Source organism: Pezoporus occidentalis, unplaced genomic scaffold, assembly GCF_034315485.1.
Source record: "Pezoporus occidentalis ecotype Australia unplaced genomic scaffold, CSIRO_AGI_Poc_V1 ctg13, whole genome shotgun sequence".
In the NCBI taxonomy this organism is placed as follows: Eukaryota; Metazoa; Chordata; class Aves; order Psittaciformes; family Psittacidae; genus Pezoporus; species Pezoporus occidentalis.
In genome coordinates this window covers 6,378,643-6,403,039 of record NW_026913103.1, presented here as the reverse complement: position 1 = coordinate 6,403,039, position 24,397 = coordinate 6,378,643, and the positions used below count along the sequence as shown (strand labels likewise).

At 42.0% G+C, this 24,397-nt stretch overlaps 1 protein-coding gene across 2 annotated transcripts in view; it reads right to left on the bottom strand.

The window, feature by feature from the left end:
- Window positions 1–7,381: 7,381 nt before the first annotated feature.
- Window positions 7,382–24,397, bottom strand: part of SH3BGRL2 (SH3 domain binding glutamate rich protein like 2) — a 46,374-nt gene continuing 29,358 nt past the window's right edge. Inside the window, exons 3-4 of one of the 2 annotated variants that reach the window (XM_062608257.1) lie at window positions 13,523–13,603; window positions 7,382–12,426 (exon numbers count right to left, since the gene is read on the bottom strand). In XM_062608257.1, the coding sequence (XP_062464241.1) occupies window positions 12,415–12,426; window positions 13,523–13,603 (93 nt within the window). In that variant the 3' untranslated portion in view covers window positions 7,382–12,414. Of the gene's footprint in view, window positions 12,430–13,522; window positions 13,604–24,397 lie in introns of both variants that reach the window. The other variant, XM_062608256.1, reaches the window with a different exon arrangement.

The following is a 24,397-nucleotide window of genomic DNA, read 5'->3' as shown; positions in this document are numbered from 1 at the left end:
GGTGTCCACTGCCTGGTTTATTTTCCAGACATAACACAGCTTTATTGCAGATGAACAGGTTTTCCCACTTCCTTCCCATTGTGGTTGTCTGCTGTTCCTGGCATGGTGTGCAAGGGGAGCAAAAAGGCCACCTCTAACATCACAGGCATGGGGACCATATTTACTGATTACCTCTTGCTACTGGACATTCTTCATCAATAAAATAAAATTAAATTAAAATAAAATAAATTTTAAAAAAATATAATAAGCCACTGAGGTCCACTGCTTGAAAAAGCAAATGGGTAGGACCCCCCCCCCCAGCTGCAAAGGAAGCAGTAATAGGGGTAGCTGAAGGGGGCACTTCTCAGCCAGCATGTAGAGCTGCTGGGAAGCAGTGGCACAGGTTACACCTACTGCATTACCTGCCATCACTGACCTCAGCCCTTTAAATCCATGCTGAAAGCATGGGAAAAGCTAATTAAATGCAACGCTTCATTAAAATCCCTTTAAAAAAATTATTAGCTTTGTGCAAAACAGTTTATTCATCCATTTACTGTTGTGCTCAGTCTGTTTGTGAAGGTATCCTGTTCAGTAAGGCAGGAAAACTAAGGTGTGCAGTAATCTGCTGATCCTGGGAAATTGCCATCGAGTGCCAGTTCAGCACGGTCTAAGCAGGGCAATGAGCTGTTGCACATGTGCTCAGCCACACTGAGAGGAATCACAGGACACCAGGTTGGAAGCAACCTCCAGAATCACCTGATCAGACCTTTCTTGGCAACAACAGTGTAGACTACATGGCCGAGCACTCTGTCCAGCTGAATCTTAAAAGCGTTCAAAGTTGGGGAATCCACCACTTCCCTGTGGAGATTATTCCAATGGCTGATTGTACTCATTGTGAAAATTCTTCCTCTCGTGTCCAGTCAGCATCTCTCCAGGAGTAACTTGTGCCATTACCCCATGGCTTTTCCATGTGACTCCTTGTAAAAAGGAAGTTCCATCTTCTTTGTACCAACCCTTCACTGGAACACGGTGATACGGTCTCCTCTGAGACTATTTAGGATGAACAAACCCAGGTCTCTCAGCCTTTCCTCACATGTCAGGCTTCCCATCCTTCGATCATCTTTGTGGCCCTTCTCTGGACCCTCTTCCTCCTCGCCACTTATTTTTTGTATAGTGGGGACCAAAACTGAACACAGTATTCCAAGTGTGGCCTGACAAGTGCTGAGTAGAGTTGGATAATGCCTTCTTTATCTCTGTTAGTGATGGCCTTGTTGACGCAAAAGCAGCTCCTCGGCTTGAAGTGATTACTGGCCACCTCCTGGGGCCACCTCCTGGGGCAAAAGGAGCCAGCCCAGCCCAAAGAGCTGCAAACAATTCAAACTAATCCCACTAAAGCTTTCTAGAAATGCTATGAATCGCTGCTTCAGCCTCTTCAGTTGTTTTCTACATCTGCAAAAGCTTGGTGCTGGCAGAAAGACACAGAGAAAGTGGCTTGTCTATAACAGCTTTCATCTTCATCCTCATTAGCTGTGCCAGGGAGAGGAGCCTACAGTGAAAATGTCTTTAAAATGAAAGCAAATTTCCCAGGTGCCTCTCTCTCATTTTCTTTAATTTAAAAGCAGGTTTACCTTGCATTAACAGCAGTTTGAGCAACATATTCTTTATAGGCAGGAATAAAGTATTCATAATACAAATGGATGACAACAGGATCCTGTAACACTCCTGGTTGCTCCTCCAACCAGAGGGACCCCATCCAGCTCCCCAGCCCAGCAGAGCTGGGCAGCAGATGTGCCCTGCGGCAGGGCTCATACCGTATAGTGCCCAGCAGCACCTCACAGCCTCCTCATGACACCACGCTCAGCGCCCATGGACCCCGGCATTGGAGCTGTGGGGCTCTGCTGGTGCCTGCCCTCCCTCAGCAAGTCAAGTAAAGCCCATGGCCTCATGGTCGTGGTGGGTGATGGCAGCTGCCTGTGTGCTCCCCATTAGGAAATGTCCATCGCTGCCAGTTGTTCTGGTTGGTCTCAGATTTTTTGTGTTTGCTGGGGAGAAGAAGATGAGAAGGCCCTCGTAGATGATTAATACAGAGTTTAGGTCATATGTAACCCTGAGAGGATGTTGAGCAGGTAAAGAAGATCCTGTAAAGTTACAACGATTAAAATTCTCCCCAGTCTTTAGCTGGGAAAAACTGCTGAAGTGGTCATCATTTCATATTTCATTCTCAGTGATTTTAGAACATATGCAACAGTGTTTTTCTGATTATTATTAACCATAAAAGCAGCTGTCCCATTGGGATTTGGAGACCATAAAGTCCATAGTACTCCTTGGGGCAGTGATGCTCCATGGGGTTTCGGCTAACAGGGTGAGAGGCATTTTCAGCGGGGTGGTGCTTTGTAATGACAATTGATAATCCTGGAAAGAAGATAACCAAGATGTTTGTTACATTTCCCCTTATCAAATACCCCAGAATATCCCCAAATATCTCCATAACCACTCGGCTGGTGACACAAGGCAGGGAGACCAACGTGAAGTTAGGGAGTGTGGCAAAGGCACGGAGGTTGCATCTGAAGACACAGAGGGTGTAAAGAGAAAAGACTGGAAAACACACTGATAAACATGCTGGAAGTCCAGCTAGGACGGTATAACAAGGGAGAGAATTCAGTTGAGAGCAGGTTGGAGCGGGGACCACAAGAGTGATTCTGGGGGCGAACACAGTGATTTCGGCTTGATGTGCAGGAAAGGCAGGCAGCAGGATGCCAAGAGGGGTGATAGCAAGAGCCGGCAAAGGAGCGGGGAGGGGAGAGCCTGAGCCCCATGCACCGACAGCAGGCAGCATGTGGCTGCTGAAGGGCAGGAGGAAGGCCCTGTACATGCTCTGGGAAAAGCAGCCATTGCCCTTATCCTGCTTGCCACAGCACACACAAATAAAGCCGGGACTGCAACAGGCTCCTCACAACAGGGTTTTATGCTAGGGTAACTGCTGTCTGCCATGGAAAGTCATGTTCCTTGTTCAAATCTGTAGGAAATTAGGATTTACCTTTACTGATTTCTTTTAGTATGTATGCCTATACATTAAACTGAAATGAATTTTAGGAAGATACTCATGGCCTTTCCAAGATCTGCATTCCACTCTGCACCTGGTGTAAGTTGGAGGAGCACATCCCCGGCTATTGATTTTTCTGACACCTTTGAATTAATTGAAGGTTAAAGTCTGTCAAGAGAATGTTTAATTCATGCATTTAGCAAGTTCTTTCATCTGCCCACACAATATGCCCAGGAAATATGGTAAATTGGAGCAATAGCTCAGTCAGGATGAAAATGAGAAACTGTTAAATTTCAACACTTCTGCCAAGATGAGAAAGCAAGTATCAGGATCATCTCTAAACCATGAATTCTGCTAGCTGAAATAATTAAAGAGCTCCTTCTGGGCTTGCTTCGTGGAGTTAACCCATACTGTTGTACAGAGGAGATTTCCTCATCCCAGGGCTCTCAGTTGCCCCTGGGCATCAGTGGCACCAGCGGCAGAACTGGACTTTGCACTGGCTCAGCCACTTCTTCCACCTTAGTGTCACCAAGGCAGTAGAGAAAACCACCACGGAAGCACATACGCCAGGTAATTCCTGTGAGGGAGACTTATGAAAGGACAGCAAAAGTAACGGAGGTAAGCTGGACATGAATAAACTTCAACTGGAATTCGGAAGAAAGTTCATTCTTTAGTGCAGGAGCAGCGGGATTTTGAGACAACCTTCCACATGGCAGAGCAAAGCCAGGAAAAAAATCCCACAGGAAAAGAATTTCAACCCAGACCCAGTTTGGTGCTTTTAGCTACAATTGGTGGTTTTATGAAACAGACTCTGTGACGACAGAAATGCACAGGATTTTCCTCCGTAACCCACGAGATCCCCTCTAGGTTAACTATTTAATGCAGACCATGAAATCTCATTGCACAAAAATGCCACCACCCCTGTAAGTTTCTGTAGGTCTAATTGGGTTTGATGGATACCCGTGCTTTGCTTAGAGCAAGAATGCTCCAGAGAACATGAAATGGCCACTTAGGGCCGAAGCATTATAGTCTGGCTGGAGCAGTACTGATGCTACAGCAATTTACCTTAATGACTCAAGAGCGTATCTCACGGCGATGCTGTGTAGCTGTCCTGACCTAAAAGCCCTCTCATGGCTTAAACTCAAATTTATGCCACTCACAGAAGACATCTGAAAGAAAAAAGCGTATCCAACAAATCCAGGAAGAAAACCAGAAGGATTTAAAACTATGACAACCCAGAGATGAAAATGTGTTGAAGGAAAATTACACCAGAGGAGCCAATGATTACAGAGGTCTCATAGCAGGAAGACCATTAGGTCAGGTGTCAGCAGTGAAAGCCATCATCAGCCATTACTTGGGTGCAGCACTGGCCCCTCCACTGGTGTGTGCTCAGGGGGCTACAGACATCTTAGCAAGCAGCTTTGCTGTCTCTGGAGATGTCATATGGCCATGTCACGTTGCAGATGGGTAATGTCACCAAAGGGCTCCATAAGGGCCATTCCCAGCAGAGACAGTCATTTGGCAACAGCTTAAAGAGAACAATATGTGTATGTTGGCAGAGGAAGCCGGGGCAGAAAGAACAGGACGCCTGTCCAGATAGAGCTTTAATTAGACAATTGATAAATGATAAATGTTATGTATTTGAAACACATCAGTATGCTGTTCATGTCATGCTTAGGAGTGATTCATCTTTCTCACTTCTCACATACTAAAGGCTGGTCAGTACATCAACCATCTCTGCCTCTTCACACCTACATTCTTCCCGCCTCCTCGCTTTAAGGATATATAACTGCGAAATTAAGAGAAGCTAAGGAAAACAGAAGGGAAGAGCTGCTAGCAATGCTTCACCCCTGGCTGAAGGCTCCACAAGATGGATTTTGCAGATGGAGGTTCAAGGACAAGCTGGTGTTTATGTGCTGTGAGGCCAGGAGCCTCATGGCAGCTGTACCCACAGCATCTCCAGTGCTGTGTGTGCCATCCGTGCAGTTTTGCCCTTGTGGAAGAGAAGATGGCACATGAACTGGCAGGGAAGGAAGAAAATTGGCTGAAGTTATTTTGGAGATGCAAAAGCCATCAAATCTGGTAATTATCGTTTTCCTACCAGGAAGGCATGAGCTGGAAGTATTTAATGACAAGGAAGGGTGAGCTAGCAGCAGCTGGAGAAGCAGCTTGGGACAGACTGGAGATGCTGTCTTCAGCAAACCTCACCTCCTACAGCACGGTGTTTTCCTCCTGGCCTTGGCCACAGGTCCTTGATCATCCTCTGCAGGTTTCTCTCCTGCCAGCACTGATCTGCTTCCTACTCCTTTGGTCTCACACCTGTGGAACAAATCCCTTCTGCATAGGTGCACCGTCCCTCTGGGAGGCAGAGGGAAAAGCAGTTGAGGCTTTTGTTTGGCAGCCAGGGCTGGAAGTCCTGATATGGTGTCTTCACAGAGAGGTATCTGCAAAAGCGTGCTGATCCTCATTGCTGCTCGTTCAAATGAATGAGGCAAAACCGACAAGTTACTGGTGATTGTTTCCCTTTTGGTTCCCAGCAGAATAACTTGGTCTGCCAAGTTTATTTCTGGAAGGTGCTGTAGTGCAGACATGTAGGCTCAGCTCTTGTTTTACACACTCTGATGTTCATTGATTTCAGTGGAATTGCTCTTGATCCCCGAAGAGGTGCAAAGAAAAGGTAAGTGCATTTACTGTGCAGCATAGCTACGGGAGGTGGTGCCTGGGTCTGAAGGAGGGGTATGATCCTTGGGGCTCAAGAGGCACAGAATCAGTGTGCTGTTTATTCCTGTTATGTGAAAATACCTTCTCTCTCAAGCAGCAGATAGCCTTCTAAACACAATACTGCAGGGCAGTAGCAGACCTTTTCTTTAGGCTGTTAGTTCCTTAATCCTGTGAATTTCTAACGTTTCCCAAATTCATCAGGGGATTGAATTGCATGCAGTGGTCACCTTTAAAGTAATCAGTGGATGGAGGACCTGCAGCCAGAGCTAAGTTTGCCTGTGCCACACCATGCAGCCTGGGGGAGGTTACTTCAGGTGACAGCACGAAAGCACCTTCAGTGACAGTTTGGTTGAAGTTTCTGGAATGAAGAAGTCAGGCCCTTCTGGAACCTAAAAAGCAAATCAAGTTAATGGTCCAGTTGAGAAAAACCTTCTCAAAGCCCAGACTGACTGCTTGGGGTGGGAATGAGAAGGTGTAGTAAGACTGGTAGACACAAATGTGTGCAAACACAGCAATGACTTTTCAAGCATTTTGCTCACTGATGCTCCTCTGGCTCAGGGAAAACACACAGAGCTGGGATGGATGGGAAGATGACAGCTAGTGGCAAAGCATCCTGACCATGTTGCCTCTGCCTGCTGACTGCCCTCAGAGTCCTCTCTGGCAGCCGTGTAGGAGGAATGGCAGCACCACGAGTTTACACACAGAGCACAGGAGGGATGCTACTCAAGCAGTGATACAGAACATCTCTTCACCTTCCTCTCTGGAAATCAAGACATTTCCACCCACCCCTGCAGCAAAATCTGCCTGCTTCTACCCACTGTGACACAGCTGCTACAGCTCCGCTCAGTTCAGAGAACTGCTGCTACTGATCCTACATCAGCTGAGGATCTCATTTCAAGGATTTCAGGCTTGCCTTGCACATCTCCTTTACTCATTCTGTCTTAGAGCAGGTGGCACAGAGCACCTTGCTCCAGGGTGCGGAAGAATGGGTAGAGCTTTGTAAGCAGTGCTCACTCTAGAGATAATGGACAAGTTTCAGACAGGTATTAAAAACCACATATTAGCCTGTTAATCAAGGGAAGTCTGTCATGATGCAAACGTGTACCTTTGGTTAGCCACTTACTGGATAAAACGTATTTAAATACCTTCTACGGATCGGCAAAGTGAGCAGCCAAACCAGAAACTCACATTCCTTTCAGACAAGAAAAAGCAGCGCTCCTGAAGGTTTTAACTCTAGAAGCAAAACTTTCAGGTGTGAAAACATCCTGGGCCCTCTGTCCAAGCCACCCCAAGGTACCTGTCATTTTTTTTTTATCAGCTAACCCCAGTGCAAAAATGGGAGACAATAAAACATCCCTTTTTTGGTTTGGTTTGAGTTGGGTTTTTTCTTTACTACCATTTACCTGGGGAGGACCTAGACCCTAACCTGATAGGCGTCCTACACATTGCAATTCCCACTGAGCCACCAGGATCAAAGCCACTTAGCATCTTAAGAGAATCAGGCTCACCCATCCTAGGAGAGGAGCTCTGCAGTGCTCCCGCCGGCAGTCCGCTGGAACCAGGCTGTCACTAGAGGGAGCTGCAGCAAGAATAAAGACTCGTATTTTGCCCTTCGGCACACACAACACAGTCCACGCGTCTCTTTTGAGTTACAATTTTTATTGGACGAACATGGTTTCAGTATATAACGTGTACACGGCCTAGGATGCAACATGCTCCGTCCCCCACTGAGTTACAAAACATTGATGCCATGAAAGTGAACAGCGACTCTGCATTTGTGACCTCACGGGGTGTGACAAAAAGCCAGGAACAGGAGCTTTGCACACAGGTGGGTCTGCACAGGACAGGGTGAAGCACATTAGGAAGAGGTAAAGAATAGGAAGAAGAGAGTAAGCTGGATCTGCCCTGGCTGAAGGACTGCTATCATGAAGCTGTTCTCCATTTCCCCTCCCAAATTCCTTAGGGAGCAGGAGGATGGTGGCTAGGCCATGATGCAGCTGGAGTCCCATGGGGAGCAGAACTGTGTGGCTGCACACATGCACTGCCAGCCAAGGGCCCCTGTGAGAACCACTGCTCAGGGTGCTGTGGGCCATTCTGCACCATGTCTTCCACTCCTGCCCTCTGTGCAGGGGAAACAGGTGGGGCTCCCTCCTACTCCTCCCACTGCTTGTGCCAGGATCTAGTGAAATCAGTAGACAATTCTGATTAGGCAAGTGCAAATACCTAATGGGATATAGGACTTGCCTGGTGATGCCCACTCTTGCACTCCTGTAAAATGCCACAAGGCACTGCCTACAATCTCATGGTCCTACTTCTGAATCATGGTATTCCCTGAACTGGACTCCCTAAGTAAATGGCCTGATGGGGAGACAGGGTAGGGAAGAGATCCAAGAAAGCCACTGAAAGCTTAGGAGCTCCACTTCATTTCAGCAATAGCACTTGGGCTGCTCAACTCTCAAATCAGATAGATAGTTATTCTAAAGTGTAAACATGGATTTAGGGACTTTACTCCAGGTCCATTTCCCTTGGAAGGTTTGGTTCAAGACAGTTAACAAAAAGGAAAAGGAAAGAAAAATACAAAAAGCCACACTAAGACAAATCCAGAGTCCAGCAGACTCACCAAAAACTGTTTCAGTCTTACAAAGCATGTGTCCTTTGACTCAGGCCTCAAAAACAATGTACTGTGTTATTAAAAAAATAGCAATATAGAAACTACCCCTTTCTTAGTTCAAAGTTTAAGCACATGTAAGAAGACCCTACAGAAACAGTCCTCTTTCTGGCAAGGCACTATCCAGTAGCATGTGGCACAAAAACACCTCTATCAAAGCCACTGATACAGTGAATGTGTGCATGGATGTCAGCCCACACAGCAACTTCAGCTAGGTACAAAGGTTTACAGTTTAATTCACACTACTCTCCCTTTTAAAAACACAGGGTAGTTACAAGTATTAGCTAAAAATTGGGATCATTTGGTTCTCATATGCATATGCAAGTATTTTAAACAGAATAAAGGATTTGTTATTCCTTTCAATAAATGGCTCTGTTTTCCACAGACCTTTTCAGTTACCTGATAGCTACATTTCATTATTACAAAACTGGTTTTAAAAAATCCCACATCATTTTGTGTAACAAACTAGAACTCTACTTGCTTTAATTACAAAAATAAGGCTGTCGCACAACAGACCAAATTCACATTCAAGCAATGTATATACTTTTTTTTTCCTTCTAAACTAGCCACTTTAAATTCAAATGCTCTAAGGGACTTACACTGCCAATCCATGCAAGCAAGCAGGATACCTTTGGAGCTAATGTTGTCCTTCGTACAACCGATTATGCCCACACACGTGCTCTGAAATAAGCTAGGTTTACCTACCTACCTCTCCACTGAACAGGAGGCTTCTATTCTACAATTATCAAGAGGAGTTTTGTGAAACTAATTTAATCCCTGGAGAAATCAGTGTGGTTTTGCCTTTCACATCAGTAAACCTGCGATTTTCCCCACGATTACTCCTGTGTATATGCTTACACACTTACCTAATCTTTCGAAACTGGGACTTCAGGCAGTTCTCAAAGTTTACAATGTATCAAGTACATGATAAATCCAGGATGGCTTCTCTGTAATCAACTGTGTAATTATGTAAAATTATATCTATATTCATTTGAAAATATACATATTTTCTTTTAAGTTTGTTTTTAGGAATAGTTACATTGAACTTGGTGAAGATAACAACAACCAGCTCCACCCCATGTCACACTCCCTTCCTATAACGAGCTTCAAGTCTCATTAAAGTGTGCGACTGGTGACAAGAACATCACAATAACTTACAACAGATAACATAATTCTTTAAAATGCACATGCATACATATATGTATACATATGTACATATATATGTATGTATATGCATGTTATCAGCTCACATTCAGGATTCCTGTAGAGAAGGTGCTGCAGCTAAGATTTTGACTAGTAAACACAACCATGGACTCGAAATATGTGTGTGCTCCATCTAACCCTTTCACTGAGCAGAGGAGGCACCAGAGGATCCAAAGTGAAACTGATATATGGATGGACTCCTTTAACATCTCCTTTTTCAAAGTTTTCTTGCCTTTGTACTAGAGGGAAAAGCCACACAACTGTAAGCAGTTTGTAGCTGAGACAACAAGAACAAGAAGGTAACCTGTTCTTCACTGTAACACCTGGCAGTCATGAACATTGTTCATGTCATGACTGTAGTTGTAAGCTGTTGTCCAGAACCTGAGAGGCTACAGTTCTATTGTTCAGCATCTTCAGCAGGGACCTGGATGATGACCTAGTGGGCACCCTCAGCAAGGCTGTGAATGATACCTGAACCTGGTTGGTGGAGCTGGCAGAGCTTCAGTTCAGTGGCATCCCAATAACCTTGAGGGCTGGGCTAACAGAAACCTCAGGAAGTTTGCTAAAGACAGGTAGAAATTTCTGCCTGGGGGTGAAGAAGCATCAGTATGGGGTCGAGGTGACTGACAGAATAATACTCCTGCTAAAGGGACCTGGGGATTTTAACGAAAGCCAGGTTTATCATAAGCCAGCAATGTACTCACTGCAGAAAGGGGAAAGCATGTAGTGCGCTACTTCAGAAGTGTGGCCTGCAGGCTGAGGAAAGTTGTTATCCCCCTGGCCACATCTGTAATATTGGTTTGGGATCTTCTCCCAGTTCATGAAGGATGTGAACAAACTGGAATGAATAGCCTTCCACCAAAGCACAACAGCCAGGGACCTAAAGCACACAGCCTGTGAGGAGAGGCTGAGGAAGACGGTTTTGTTCGCTCTCATAAGAAGAAGGCTGATGGATAATCTAATAGTAGCTTATGACTAATTTGAGATACAAAAAGGTTGGTGCCAATCTCTTTCTGTGAGTGCCAGAAAACATAGCAAAGGCAACAGCCACAAATTACAGCCTTGGAGCTGAAGCTGGACATTAAAGGAAAGTTTTCAGCAGGAAAGTGCTACAGCACTGGCACAGGTTACCTGGGGGGTTACAAGGTCTTCATAGTTGGATATTTTTAACACTCTGCTAGACAAACCCATATCTGATTCAACCTAGTGTGGTGTTAGCCTGGATTTTGACAGTTCTGGGCCAGATGACCTCCAGCTGTCCCTTCCAACTAACATGTCTCAGATGCCATGATGACTGATTTTAACAGAACATGTTAAACATTTGTTGCACAGGCAGTGTCGCTTTCTGACACTTTTTAAGAGTCTGGCTTCCTTCAAGCCACACAGACTGAGTAATGCTGTGATTGCAAAGAAGCTTTTCCACATAATGGTTGTCTTTTTTTACCCAAAGACATAAGGACATTTATTGGAATGACACTACCCTGTCATTATGAAATCACTTCAGTAAAAGCTACATTACAGCATAGCTGTTATTTTCATAGCCAGACTTGATTCAAAATGCATAATGAAGTTTGACTTTCATCTATAATGTATTCTGGAATGGTTATTGGCAAGTCACAGGCCTAAATGTGCCTATGTGCATCAACGCAGTCCCACTGGAATGATCTCCATGTCCTTTACTTGACTCCTGCTCCTCAACCAAGCTGACCATTGTGGCTTCATCCAGCAGAGCACACACTCAGCTTTCTCACTGTCTTTGAGGCACCTCCACATTTCTACACCCGGGGATACAACCAGGATAACAGCTAGGTGAGTTAGGTGTGCTCTTGTTCCATGATAAAGAGTTTAACCATCCATGGGACTAAGCCCTGGGTTTGAAAGTATCTCCTGACTCTCATGTGGCTAATGGTGGAGCTGTGTGTTATTGAAGGTAAACTCCAGGATTTGGCAAAATTTCATTTTAAGATTGTCTAACTATAGAGCTCCAACTATGGATGTTAAGTTTTCTCAGTTAAGCAATACCTTAATATTATCATTAGCTATGAGATCTCTTCTTCTGAACTACTCAGTATTTTCCATCAAACGTTTTTCTGCACATTTCACCTCCACTTGGAACCATGTCAAAATATTTCACTTTGGCACCTTCTCCATAATAACAACTTTTTGAACAGTCAGTTACAATGTGCATCATTAGACAAATGGAGTTTTCATGAACATGGTTAGCAGCCCATGTCTCTTACAATAAACATGATCTAGCATAAACATCACTATAAATAAATGTAGAGCAAAACCACAGCAGTTATTGGCTTACATGGAGACCTTAAGATTGACAATTTTTACCTTCTAGATCATAACCAGCACAAACATTCTAATAATCACCAGCGTTTTAATTATCATGAGGAGCTAACTTCAACTACAGCAGCTGGAAGAATTAAAAAAGGTGAAAGATCTGACTACATAAGTATATCCATGAACAAAAGAAGCCCTACTCTTCCACTCCTTATTCTCAAACACAGGTGTCTGTTAGAATATCAGTGCTAGCTGCAAAAGCAATCCAAAGACAAAAGTGAAACATCAACAATAAGTATTTTTAAAAAGGAAGATGAGTAGCCCAGCCTTAATCCCGTTTCATATGTGTTATTAAGTCTGCATTATTGGAGAGCACCGTCTCACAGCAAGCAGACTACTACTAATGATCATGTTTGCTCTATCACAGTGATCCATTAGGAAAGATGTTGTGTGCTGAAGAACAGGGTCATTCATCCAGGAAATGTGCTTGTCCATACTTCAGGTAAGTTTTCTATGGTTCTGACTCCTATTTGAAAGAAAAGAGGAAAAGAAAAAGATCATTAATGCTTCTCTCCCATGTCTGTGACCTGTGCATGCCCCTAACCCTGGTCCTAACACAGCAGTTGAGGATTCATCACTGAAGTACTACCAGACTGAATCAGTGATCTGGCCAAGTTTATAATGTCTAGAACAGGTAGGAAGAGAGCTGCATAGAAGCTATTTCTGATTGCAGTAGCACATCAGCTTTTTCCTAGGGCTAGTTCTTCAAGCTACAAAGTGAGGCAGGCTGTCAAAATAACCAGCTTTTGCAGTGCCCTGCTGAGGTTTTCCCCCCACTCCTGTCCCTCATGGAGTCCAGAAATAAATGAATTCCTGGCAGAAAAGGAACTGTATACAGGAGCTACCTTCCAGGCCTGAAGCAGTACTACTACCAAACACAGCGTATCTATAGTAGTCAAGGGAAGAAAAATCTTCCCCTATGTGTCTGACCTACTGTCAAAAGGTGCACCATACAGTCTCTTCAAATAAGCATCCAGGCTTCCATATGGCAATAAAATGTCGTCTATCATACTGCCCTCAACAGAAAGATGCTATCTGGTTTTGTGTCCTGACCTGTATATATGTATTTATTAAAACTGAATTCTTTCCCAAAAAGGTGATGTAACTCCTGACTGCTTCAGCATTTCAGCATTATTTTTTTTTTTAAAGCACATCAATGCCTAATGAATAAATGGCCTGGTTGAGCCATTAAGTCAGGCTGGCCCCATAAAATGATGTTTTGATGGCATGAACTGCAGATATTCCAGTGACTAAGATCCTACTTCTGTCTCCTGTAATAGTTAAGTAAGTTGCTTTCAACTTAGATTGATAATGTGAAGGAGACTATTCATTAAACTTTATCTATCTGCTGCCTCAGGTTAACTCCCCTGTATATGCTTGGTTTCATTCAAAATGCTTTGCTTTTCATGGCAACTGTTTCAATTACCTCATTAGCATGAAGCTGATATGGACAAGGTATAGATCAGGGCAGCTGTACATCAAATACACAGAGTTCTTTTGGTTCAAAGAAAATTCAATCTCACTTTATTTCAAAAACTCCATGAAAAACCTACACCAACCTTTGATGCCAAAGTAGGTTTCAGTCTGAGGAAGGAGAAGACAGTGTTGCTCTCCTTTGATTCAAAAAATCCATCATAATCCTAGAGAGGAAAAAAAAGATGAGTCAACATTTGTATTCATGTTTTCCTGATTATCATACCACACCATGCTTTAGTCTAAAGGGTGATAATGCTAAGGAAAATACTGATACCTACCCATATTCTCCTATGCAAATCTAAAAGCTATTTTAAACTATAAAGGTATCACCAACCACAGTGGCAAAGAAAAGCACAAAAATTCTTTAACTTACACCACCTTTCACTACTTTATTTGATAGGAAAATATAAATGTGGACTTGCATTAAAAGGATATCTATTGTGGTACATTTTAACGGTATTCAAGTGCCTAACAACACAAATAAGTTTCTGACTGTGTTTGCAATTTGCATTTTAGCAAACAAAATACTTCATAACATGCAAACCAAGAAGTCCTAAGGCAGCTGAACTCCTTATTTCTTGTGTGGTGGAACAGAGACTTCATCAGCAACCATATCTCAGCCTTGGACAACCACATAGTTAAATATAAAATGTTACCATAAAGAAACTCCTTGTTTAGAAAGATAAAAACCAAGCTTCATTAACATGATCAAGTTCGTTTTAGATTTCATTTGCTTAACATCAGATTCTGATGTCAAAGTGTTACTATTGCTTTTACTGATTTATTGCATTGGGCACCTGCTACTCTTCTATCATAAGATGAGCTGACAATATTCAGTTTTCAAGGGAAAAAGAGAAAACCGGAGCAGTTTAGTAAACGGATGTGGCATATGGCAAGGAGCCAGGAAGTTTCAGGTCCTCTGAAACCTTTCAGGTTTGGCAAAGATTTCCTGTATGACCACTAGCAAACAATAAAGCACCCAGTTCAGACTCCTTTCCTCCACCACACAACTGCAGAGCTGAAACATTAATCCTTATTTAACCACTTCTGACATGCAAAATACTCTGTAAATGTCAGGAAATTTCAGGTATGTGCTCATCACTACATAGTAATTATCTCTAAATATCTAAGATTAGTAGTGATGCTTAACTTGAAAGCATTCAACAAGAGAAATGCCTTTAAACATTGACTGCGCACCTACATGCTTTCAATACAGGATAGTAACAGGCAGCCCTGGAGCCACAGCAAGCTTTCCATCTGTGTAACAGACATTCCCAATGCACCTCTGACCCACAAAGTTAGCACTTCTTTGGCTCCTAAGCTCTCATCTCATACTTTTTGAGAGCTCATCTCACAGTTACAGTTTCAGGTGCTTTCCCCTCAATTTCTCCCCAGCAGCAGCCGCTTTGCCCACTTGTCACTTTCCACTCCCGCCTTCTCTTGAACATGTAACTTCACAAATTACCCCACAATCACGGGGTTGTTCTAATTGAAAAGCAGAAATCTTTCTCTGACCTGGCTATTCTTGGAAGGCTGTCATAGGATATGCAAAGGTTAGGAACCTTCTATCTTCCATCCAGAGTTTACTTATGCCTAGCCAATAACCACTTGTGGTTACATATTGGCTTCTCAGATCCTAAGCAAGAAGCAAAAATGGTCTGGGCAAGCATTCTGCTTCCCAATATTCCTCTGGGTCTTCACAATGCAGTGTGAATCCCTGATTAGCCCTTCATCCCACTTGCCAGGCACAGTTATAAGATATATCAAATTATATCTTTGCAGAAGGATGGTTGGTATTTTGTGAAATAACTTTGTAAGGAAAGTGTGTGCTTGCAGATGAAGACTTTACTTCTCTTTGTTCTCTTTTTTTTTCTCTCCACCAACATAAAATAAAAGATTGTTTGGACAGCAAAGTCATAGTCAACATAGCAAAGATAATAGACCTCCTGCAAGATCCATAACCATCCTCAAGATGTGCAGAATTTCTCTTAAAACCTTTACAGTGCACTAGCCAAATATGCTTCACTAGCATCTCCAAAATGATACACTGCTATACCAATATGCACACAACTGTTCTAGCAAAGTGATACTTCGCAGCTTCATAATCATTCAAATACCTTCACCCCAGAAAAAGCAGAGCAGCACAGAGGCAGTTTCCCTACCTATCCCTCTATAATAAGAGTATCAGCTCTGAAAGACACAGAGAGGCCAGCAGGAGTGTATGGTGGTCATCAGGCCTCAGAAAAACTAGCTGAAATCAGTAGAAAGAGTAAACCTTCTTAAGATGGCTTTTTGTCGTCATCTTAAAACATGGCAAAGCGCTGTGCTATAGACTAGGGCAATAAATCAGTATTCCAGGACTAAGCTTTCTGTCTACTGATTCTTCCAGCTTTCATACACGTGTATATCTATGTACATATAGAGAGAGAGTGCACACACACTTCTTCTGTGTAGTTTTCAGTTCCATGGTTGTCTCCATGTGTGATACATCATTTCCAATGAATACCATCTACCCATTCCACATTATGGGAAGAGCCAAGTTTATTTGCTTTCACTGACAGGGGGATGAAACATATCAAGGAATAAAACAGTTCTGGTACAAAGGAAGGTAGAATCTCCTGCAGTGATCAGCATCATAGATTGAAAAACAGACTTTGCAGACAGATGCTGCTTATCATTATGAGCACAGAACTACTACCATTACTGTTTAAAATGCTAACATATTAGACACAGTTTTAAGTTTCCTCACTGTTAATTTTAGGTATGATATGTTCTACCTAAGTTTGAAATTAAACATATAATTAAACAGAGGAAATAGTCACTCTTACATCAACTTAAAAAATCATTAACAGTGATGAACTGATGCTAATTTCATAAGTAACATAAATTTATAATTAATAACCAGAAAGTAAATCCACATAAAATAGACAGATGTCACAACTAAGCCATGGCATAAGCTGAAATAGTACTGAAAGCAACCCCAACAGTGCCATGAATTAAAAAAAGACAATGTAAGATTGAGTACCTAGAGGAGTAGTAAGTAATACTGAAGCTCTGCAGAAGGATGTTTGAGTAAGCCCTTAACCTCTATAAACAAGACTTGAAAAACTGTACATATGGTGTTAAACCTGAAAAAGGTCCAGTGTGATTCTGCTAAGCAGATGAAAAGCCATGAAGGACACAAGCTATATAAACTACCACATGTGAAGACGGCACGTGATCTAACTGAGAAATAACCTTAATTTTCTCCACTGGGTTCATCTACAAGTAAATCACACTGTCTCCGGAGTTGGATGTAGGAGAGCAGTGGTTGAGTACAACCAACAGCAAGAAGAACAGCACACACACCTTTAATATCAGGGCAGGATAAATTGCCTCAAGATGCTCATGACAGCCCTGTAAACTATTGGCAGCCAACCTGTGGGTAGGCAGCTATTGTGAGCTTTTCTGCAGCAGCTTGACACAAGACAGACATCATTCTCACATCCGCCAGGAGCACCCTTTCCTCCTATGCACACAGGCAGTTTTCATGAACCCTCAGACACCTCTCTGTCTCAGTGCTTTGTCTGAGGAAGGCTCTTTGGTTTTTTGGGTGAGTGATCTCAACACCATTTTCAAGTTCTGGGGTTGTCCTGACAAATCTTAATCCCAGAAGTTCAATTAGCTCTAAACCACTGCTACTCTAAGTCCATGGGTTTTTCACTCTTTGATAGTAAATTGGAAAGAAAAACAGAGCAGGGAAGGATTCACAGCCTGAAAATAATGTCATAAGAAATAAGGCTGCATTCCTATCTCTGACAAAGACTTTGTGACTCTGCTAATCCACCAATATTTGTTAATACGTGTTTACCTTAACCTCTGCAAAGTAATTTAAAAGACTTTCTAATGCTAAAAAGCTTTCTGAAAGTAACAGTTATCAATTTTTACTCCCAGAAGTACCCGGGACTGATTTAGCACAGGGTTTTTTTTTCACTAATTATCAAACCTGGATTCACTTACTGAAAAAATTGCACAGTGAGCTAAAATGAGGAAGTATATGTTTGAAAGAGCACAAATCCCAGTGGACTGATTCATTTGAAAAGGAGCAGAATATTTATTACCACAACAGATAATCTACTAAAAGCAACTCCCTAAAGTTTTGGAATATCTGCATTGCAAAACATATCAAAATGCTATTGACACTTTCTTACTTTCATAGGGAACAGGGGGGAAAAGCACCATGATTTTAGATAAAGCAGCAGTGAAATTCTGAATAGAAGAATTTTCCTACTAATCATTGCAATAAAAACATATGATCTCAAAATAATCACATGTGGGAAAAAATGTCAGCAAAATGCATAATAGTCCCATAAAAGGTGAAGAAATCACTTTAGTAGGTTAGTTTCTTAAGAGATTTTTGAGAAGCATGATCTCAAGGAACACGATCTCAAGGATTCATCAGCTGTGCCTTGGTATGTGGTAGGAGTTCAAAGTGGGCATCCCTGGCTTTCCTGTTCCAGCCGAGGTAACAGATGTTCCAAAAACATCCTGCCTTTGACCTTACTTTCATAAGGAGAGAAAGTCTGTGCAGAGTTGGATGACATGTAAAGACACTAAATCCATGTGTGAGGACAAGAAAATTCTTGTCTCGCATAAAGAACATCCCACTGCTACCAGCAGTAGATGCAGAGGTTCAAGAAAAATGGTGCAAAGCTCAGTGGAAGCTGAGAGCTTTGTACCCAGTCAAGAACCCAACTTGGTTGCAAGCCAGTGGGTTCCACTTAGAAAAACTCAGTGTGACACTCTGCCTCCCACAGAGGAAGAACACCACCATCTGCTGGTTTTGGCAAGGCAGTGGTTCCCTGTTTCCGCACCAGGTTCTACCACCAGCAGCAAGCTACTACAATCCCTCTGTCACTGTTCCAGGCAGCCAGCAGGCACTTCGGCTTTGCTGGGATCAGCTGAGCAGTGCTGTCTCACCCCTGTGCAAGGAAGTGGCTCCCACTGAGGCCCTGGAGGCACTCAGAAAGCAGCTGTTAACCTAAAAATACATGAGCATGGCAAACTGCCACCCACTGCCCCACTTCAAAAGGCAACTGTGTGCACAAATATCATTTTGACCATATCGTTTTGAATGATGATCCTTGGTGCTTTCCAGAGCTGCTCATTACACATCATTAACATACAAAATTCTGGCAACATCAGTAGCTGATTAAGGCTACTAAAACTAAGGGGACATAGAGAAAGTAGACATAGAGACATCAGTGACACAGAGATATTCAATCCCTCTGGAAAAGCTGAAAAGCCAGAAATCATAGAATCATAGAACCATAGAATAGTTAGGGTTGAAAAGGACCTTAAGATCATCTATGAGGTGATATACCACAAAGACAAAGGTATGAAAGGTTACCGAGAATGAAAAATGCCAGTTAGGAGGAAAAAAAGGTATCTCAGGATGGTGTGATGGGATAGAGAACTGACAGGAGTATAGATAAAGTTAAGCAAAAAGCTATTTTAAGTCAGAGAAGGCTTCTGAACAGGATAACAGGCATCTGACTGCGTCAGGCCCGGCTCCTCACCTTTAAGGTCAATGGCAGCTTGATCACCTACCAAGTAGTGTGAGCAAGATACAGCCCCTCAGTTTTACCACCAGAATGGTTACAGTATTAAAGATACTCTAAAAGCTACCATGGAATGGATCAGCTCTTGCTTTGTTGAAAAGAAACAAAGCTAACTGTACTGGTTTCAACAGCTCACCTACAGACAAGCAAAATGTTGCTGGACTTGCGTGGCATAAAACTCTGCTTTCCCTGCTCCTACTGAGTGACTCCAAACCAGGATAAAGAGGCAGGCTGTAGTTGAAAAGGGTCTTCAGGAGCAAAGTTACCACAGGTAGTAATGGGAGGAAGGCTGTGATGCTCACTGTGGTGGCAGGACACTTGGTACTAGATGCAAAGCTCAGTGGGCCCATGGGAGCACATTGCCAGCGCATAAGAAAGATGCGAAGTGCTTACATGGCTTCACCAGAAGGCTGGAGTTCACAAGAGAGAAAGGCAGTAAGAATTACTAAATACATTAAAGTGATATTTGTTTCAGAAAAATAACCACAGTCAGGGAAAACGCTCAACAAAGTATTTTATAAGCTTGACTTGCTTGGAGTCTTTTCTAGGCACATGCTTATGGCCACTGCTGCTACAAAACTGGGCTAGATGGACCTTCAGTCTCACACATTTATACACTTCTATTATCTTAAGGTGTATCTTACACAAAGTTTTAATATAACCAGCAAAGTTATGTTCTATGTTCACCTAGTACACTGGTAAAAGAAAAAAAAAAAAAAAGAAAGAAAAAAAAAAAGGCAAAAAAGATAGCTTAGATAGCTTTGTTTGCAGAATCTGAATCCTTGCAGTTTATCCTGAAAATAAAAGGTGCCATGGCAGCTTTGCACCTCTTTAAAGTAGATTAATCAAAAACAGGAGAACTCTCTTAATGTCTAAGATATGCAGAAATCCCAACAGCCATCCACTCCCCAAATGCTACAGTAAACTAAGGGCAGCTTAGTCTTTGACATAGTACCCAAGCATTCAGGAAATCTGGACTTAACTCCTCATTACAACACAAATGTCTTACATCCTTCTGGCATTCACGGGGGATTTATGAGAATTCACTCCAGTAGGAAAACTGTTGGTCTTTGGGAATTCTCTTCTCTTTAGAAATCCCACTTCCAGGGTAGCTTCTCCTTTCAGCAACAACTGCCAAGTTCACAAAGTTCCAGTTGGCAGTAGATGTACCCCAAATGTGATGTGGAGGCCTTAAGTGCGCTGTATTCCTGGTGCTGGGAAATGAGATCACTGTACTGGTGTGATGACAGACACTGCCAAATTAATTTATTTGGCCCAGCACTTTGTTAAGCAGGTACACTGAGGCTTGTTTAAACAAACACTGTCACAACTGGAAGAATCTATTTGCTGCACACCAAAGTTGAAATTGGCAGTACTACAGATCAGCATAAATAATTCTTTGTGCTTCAAGGAGCGTAACACCAGTGCGATGGCACTGGGTTAAAGTAAAACATTAACACAAAGTAGATTTTACTTACAATTAGCAATTACACTGTCTACCTATTACTGCAACTGTGATTAGGAGAACATTGTATCTAATAAAGTTTCAAAGACAGTAACTGTGAATAAATTTCCTCTCAGTAAGTTTCTTTAAATGAGCAAGTTGGCTTTGTTGCCGTTTGCTTTTAGTTTGCAACAAGAGAATGAGTGAGCTTGTTAAACAAACCCATATTGCTTACCACACCAAGAAGCAGAAAACCAATCCTTAACACACCAAAAAGCAGAAAAACAAGGAACCCATCCAAATTTAGCTTGCACTGCTTTTCGTACCGATTGTTTAAAATGCACTAATTATTGAACTTTTAATATATTATTATGGTATCTCAATTCTCATAAAAGGGGCAAAGTAATTGCTCTTACAAGTAATGGTGGTGAACTTATAATTTAGAAGCATCAAATCAGCACTTTGCTGCTGAATTAATACTGTATGCCAGTGAAAATGAGCTGTTAGCATCCTTCCTGAAAAAGGGAGTTGAGTGCTCTAAAAGAGATGACATTCATTTACTGATCTGATTAGGATTACAGTGGAAAACTCTTACTCAGCACAGCTCTCCTTGGAGAATGACTGTGTGTGCACATGTGAATCTTTTAAAATATTATATAAATACACAAAAACATGATCTTGTCTGCACATCACAGGACAATTTAAACATGACAGTTTTCAATTACCCAACCTTCTGGTAGGATCTCTGATCATGATTTTTAAAGAGCTTATAGAATTGACTCTACAAAGCAACCTGTTACTCCTCTCCTAAGGGCCAGATGTTTATTTCAGTAATCTCTCTAGTTGTAGGCTTCCAGAAAGGCTTTAATAAAAGGAAGCAGATGCCAGCCACAGCTCTATTCTTTGGACAGTACATGACAAATGCAGGCTGAATGTGATGTCTGCCATTCATTCAGCAATCTTCATGGTACACAGGCATCAACTATCTAAGAACCAATATCCCTCAGCTCTAAGACAGGGAGTCCAAGTGCACAAGGGCTTCCCCTAGCCTTTTAACTTGGACATGTTGTAAGGTAGCTGTAACTTTACAAGGGACATGACAACCACATGTTGGTTGGTTTTCATCTTAAAGTGGTTTACTCATACTAATATTAGGTTTAGGGATTTCCACCTTCCATTTGTTTATTTTATGAATTAGACTCTGACAGAATTATCTTTCAACATTTCCTTTGTTTTCTGTGGATCCTTTGGAGAAGAACAGAAATGAGAAACTACTAAAGAAGAAAGCCACACTAATTGCAATGGTACTGCAATGTATTATACCATCTTTACTTATAAATTGATTATAACTTTGAATATATCTTCAAAATGTTTCTTAGAAGACAATCATATTAGCATGATTACAACAGTGGTACTTTGAATTACTTATTTTATCCTTGTTCTCTGACAACAGTCATGGTCTTCTGTAGATATTGTTCCAAAATACTGCTACATCCATATTGTGTGCCCCCTGAGTATTACTGACACTTAGGAATCTTTCTATCTTTTCCTCATATATCCCATATATCATATTTACCATATTTTAGTAGAATGTACCCCATATAAAATACTTTAACCAAACTAGTTATGACACCTTCAGAAATAAACTATTTTTTTCAAGAAAGTATGGCACAATAGGAAGCTTCCATTCCATGCAAAGAATTAGGATCCCAAACAAACTTGTTAGTAATTTTGTCACACTTAGCGATGATCCCTAAGTTTTGCAGACCATCAATGTCAGAAACATAAAAACCAAAAAGAAAAAAAATTCAGTGTTTTCTATAACATCCCATAAAGGTGACAATTCTAATTTTAGACTGGTCACCTTTAAGTCTTTTAAAGTACATAAACACCCTACATTACTATATTTAGGAAATAGAGAGTCTGCAAACAGAGTAAGGTATCTCCAGAGATGTATCAAATCTTTGTCAGCTATCATCTTTATGTGCTGGGATGGTTTACAAAATACCTTCTGGCTACTTCACTTTGAAACAGCTATTCATGAAGTTTAGAATGCTGAGGAAAGTTCAAATAAAAACTGTGTTGCTCAACGGGCACATACTGTCTCCACTAGCGGGTAAACAGCAGCACTGTAACACATTACTGAATCAGTTCTAACTGCTCTGAGGAGGATAAAATTTTGGGATTATTTTATTTTTACTGAGTTGCTGAGTTTCTATGTTTTTAAGCCCTAACACTGGTCAGGCTCACTAGTCTACACTTTGCCTCTGGTACCACACTCCCCTTTATTAAGCACATATTGCATGGAACTAAATCTCTTTACCTCAGGACAAAGAAAAACAGTGTGCAAAAGCATAGGCACATCTTATAAATTAGAACCATGCAGACCTTGTGAATGGTCTGAACAGTATCTTGCCAACATGGAGGAAACACATGGGAAGGGTTTGCTTGCTAGCACCACCTCTGCTTTCTGTATTTCTTGCTTGAGAAAATGACTTAATCAAGAAGTGCTGCGTAACTAGCCTCAGGCCACTCACATTCAGCCTAGGGTCTGCAGATGCCTGTGAGCCACAAACTACTTCAATACAACTACAAAAGGAAATTAAGAACAATTTCAAGGAAACAGCTTAAACTTGCCATACAGGAAATGATGGGAAAATAATTTTGCTCATGGGAAAAATTATAAATCAAGAAAGTTTTGGCATCATCAATCATTAACGGCTGTTAATGAACTCTGAGTAACTCAGACGAACTTCTATCTAGTGAGATTATTCCTCTTCTAAAGACAGATCCAGACCACCAAGACACTCTGTGAGTCAGGTGAGACATCTCCAAGGGTGCAGGGAACTGAAAGTAGACTGACTGAATACCAAATTAGCCCCACAGCTGCATTAGTTTCTGAAGGAAACACACTACAGAAGGTGTTCTAAAGTGAATTCTGCTAAGTTGCTTGAGAATCGAGAGAGAGAGAGTTCAAGCTCTCTGTATCTGTAGGGACAAGAATAATGATAAACCCCCCATTGCAGGCCAGGGCAGAAACTCTGAGGTAGCCTCTATCCAGATTTCTTAAATCCTCTCTTTCCCCTTCTTTCTCTTATCAGTGTGTGTTGGTACTGATCTGTCATTTGACACATAGGGAAAAGGAAGAATAAAAAATGTGTATGATGTGTAGGATCTTTAAAAACCAACAGAAGAGTCTGATACTTAACAGTGCAAATGAATCAGTGCCACAGTAGCTGCCTGTGTGCTAAATAGTTTCTCAAGAACACTGCACCTCTTTCAGCAGCCTATTTTCTTTCTTGTCTATAGGCCTTCACTTTTTTGATGGAGTTGATACCCATGTATTAAATTTCAGGGAAGAACAATAAATACCACGTATCTCTGTCTCTACTGCTGCCAATAGGCACTCTATCAGGGTTTACCCTAACACTCTAAACCATATGAGCAGCTTCCAAGAAAAAAAAAAAAGAGAGGGAGCAACAGCCTGCTATGCTATGTAAATATTTTCCCTTCAGCTCAATCTCTCACCTAGAAAGACATTTCCTTTTAATTTGGTTGGCCTAAATTTCAGGCAATCTCACATTAGAGGCAGATTTCTGTGTATGAAACTGTCACTGTTTCAAAGTGCTACCTTGAAGAGCTATAAGGTTAAAGTTAGGGTGCAGTTTCACTAAGGAAGCGGAGACTCCCAATCTTCTGAAAGATCCAGGAGTCACTGTAGATTTCAGAGAAAGCAGAAGAGGGAGGTGTGAGGCACAGATCAGATTTCAGACATCATTTTTCCAACATTTCTTGCTTTCTGCTTTAAGAGCTTTCCATGTCCAATGTTCTGGCTACCGCAGATCCTGTTTGGATACATGTGCCTATGGCTCCTCACCTACCATGTGAAGAAGCTAGAGCCCTAGACAGGATTT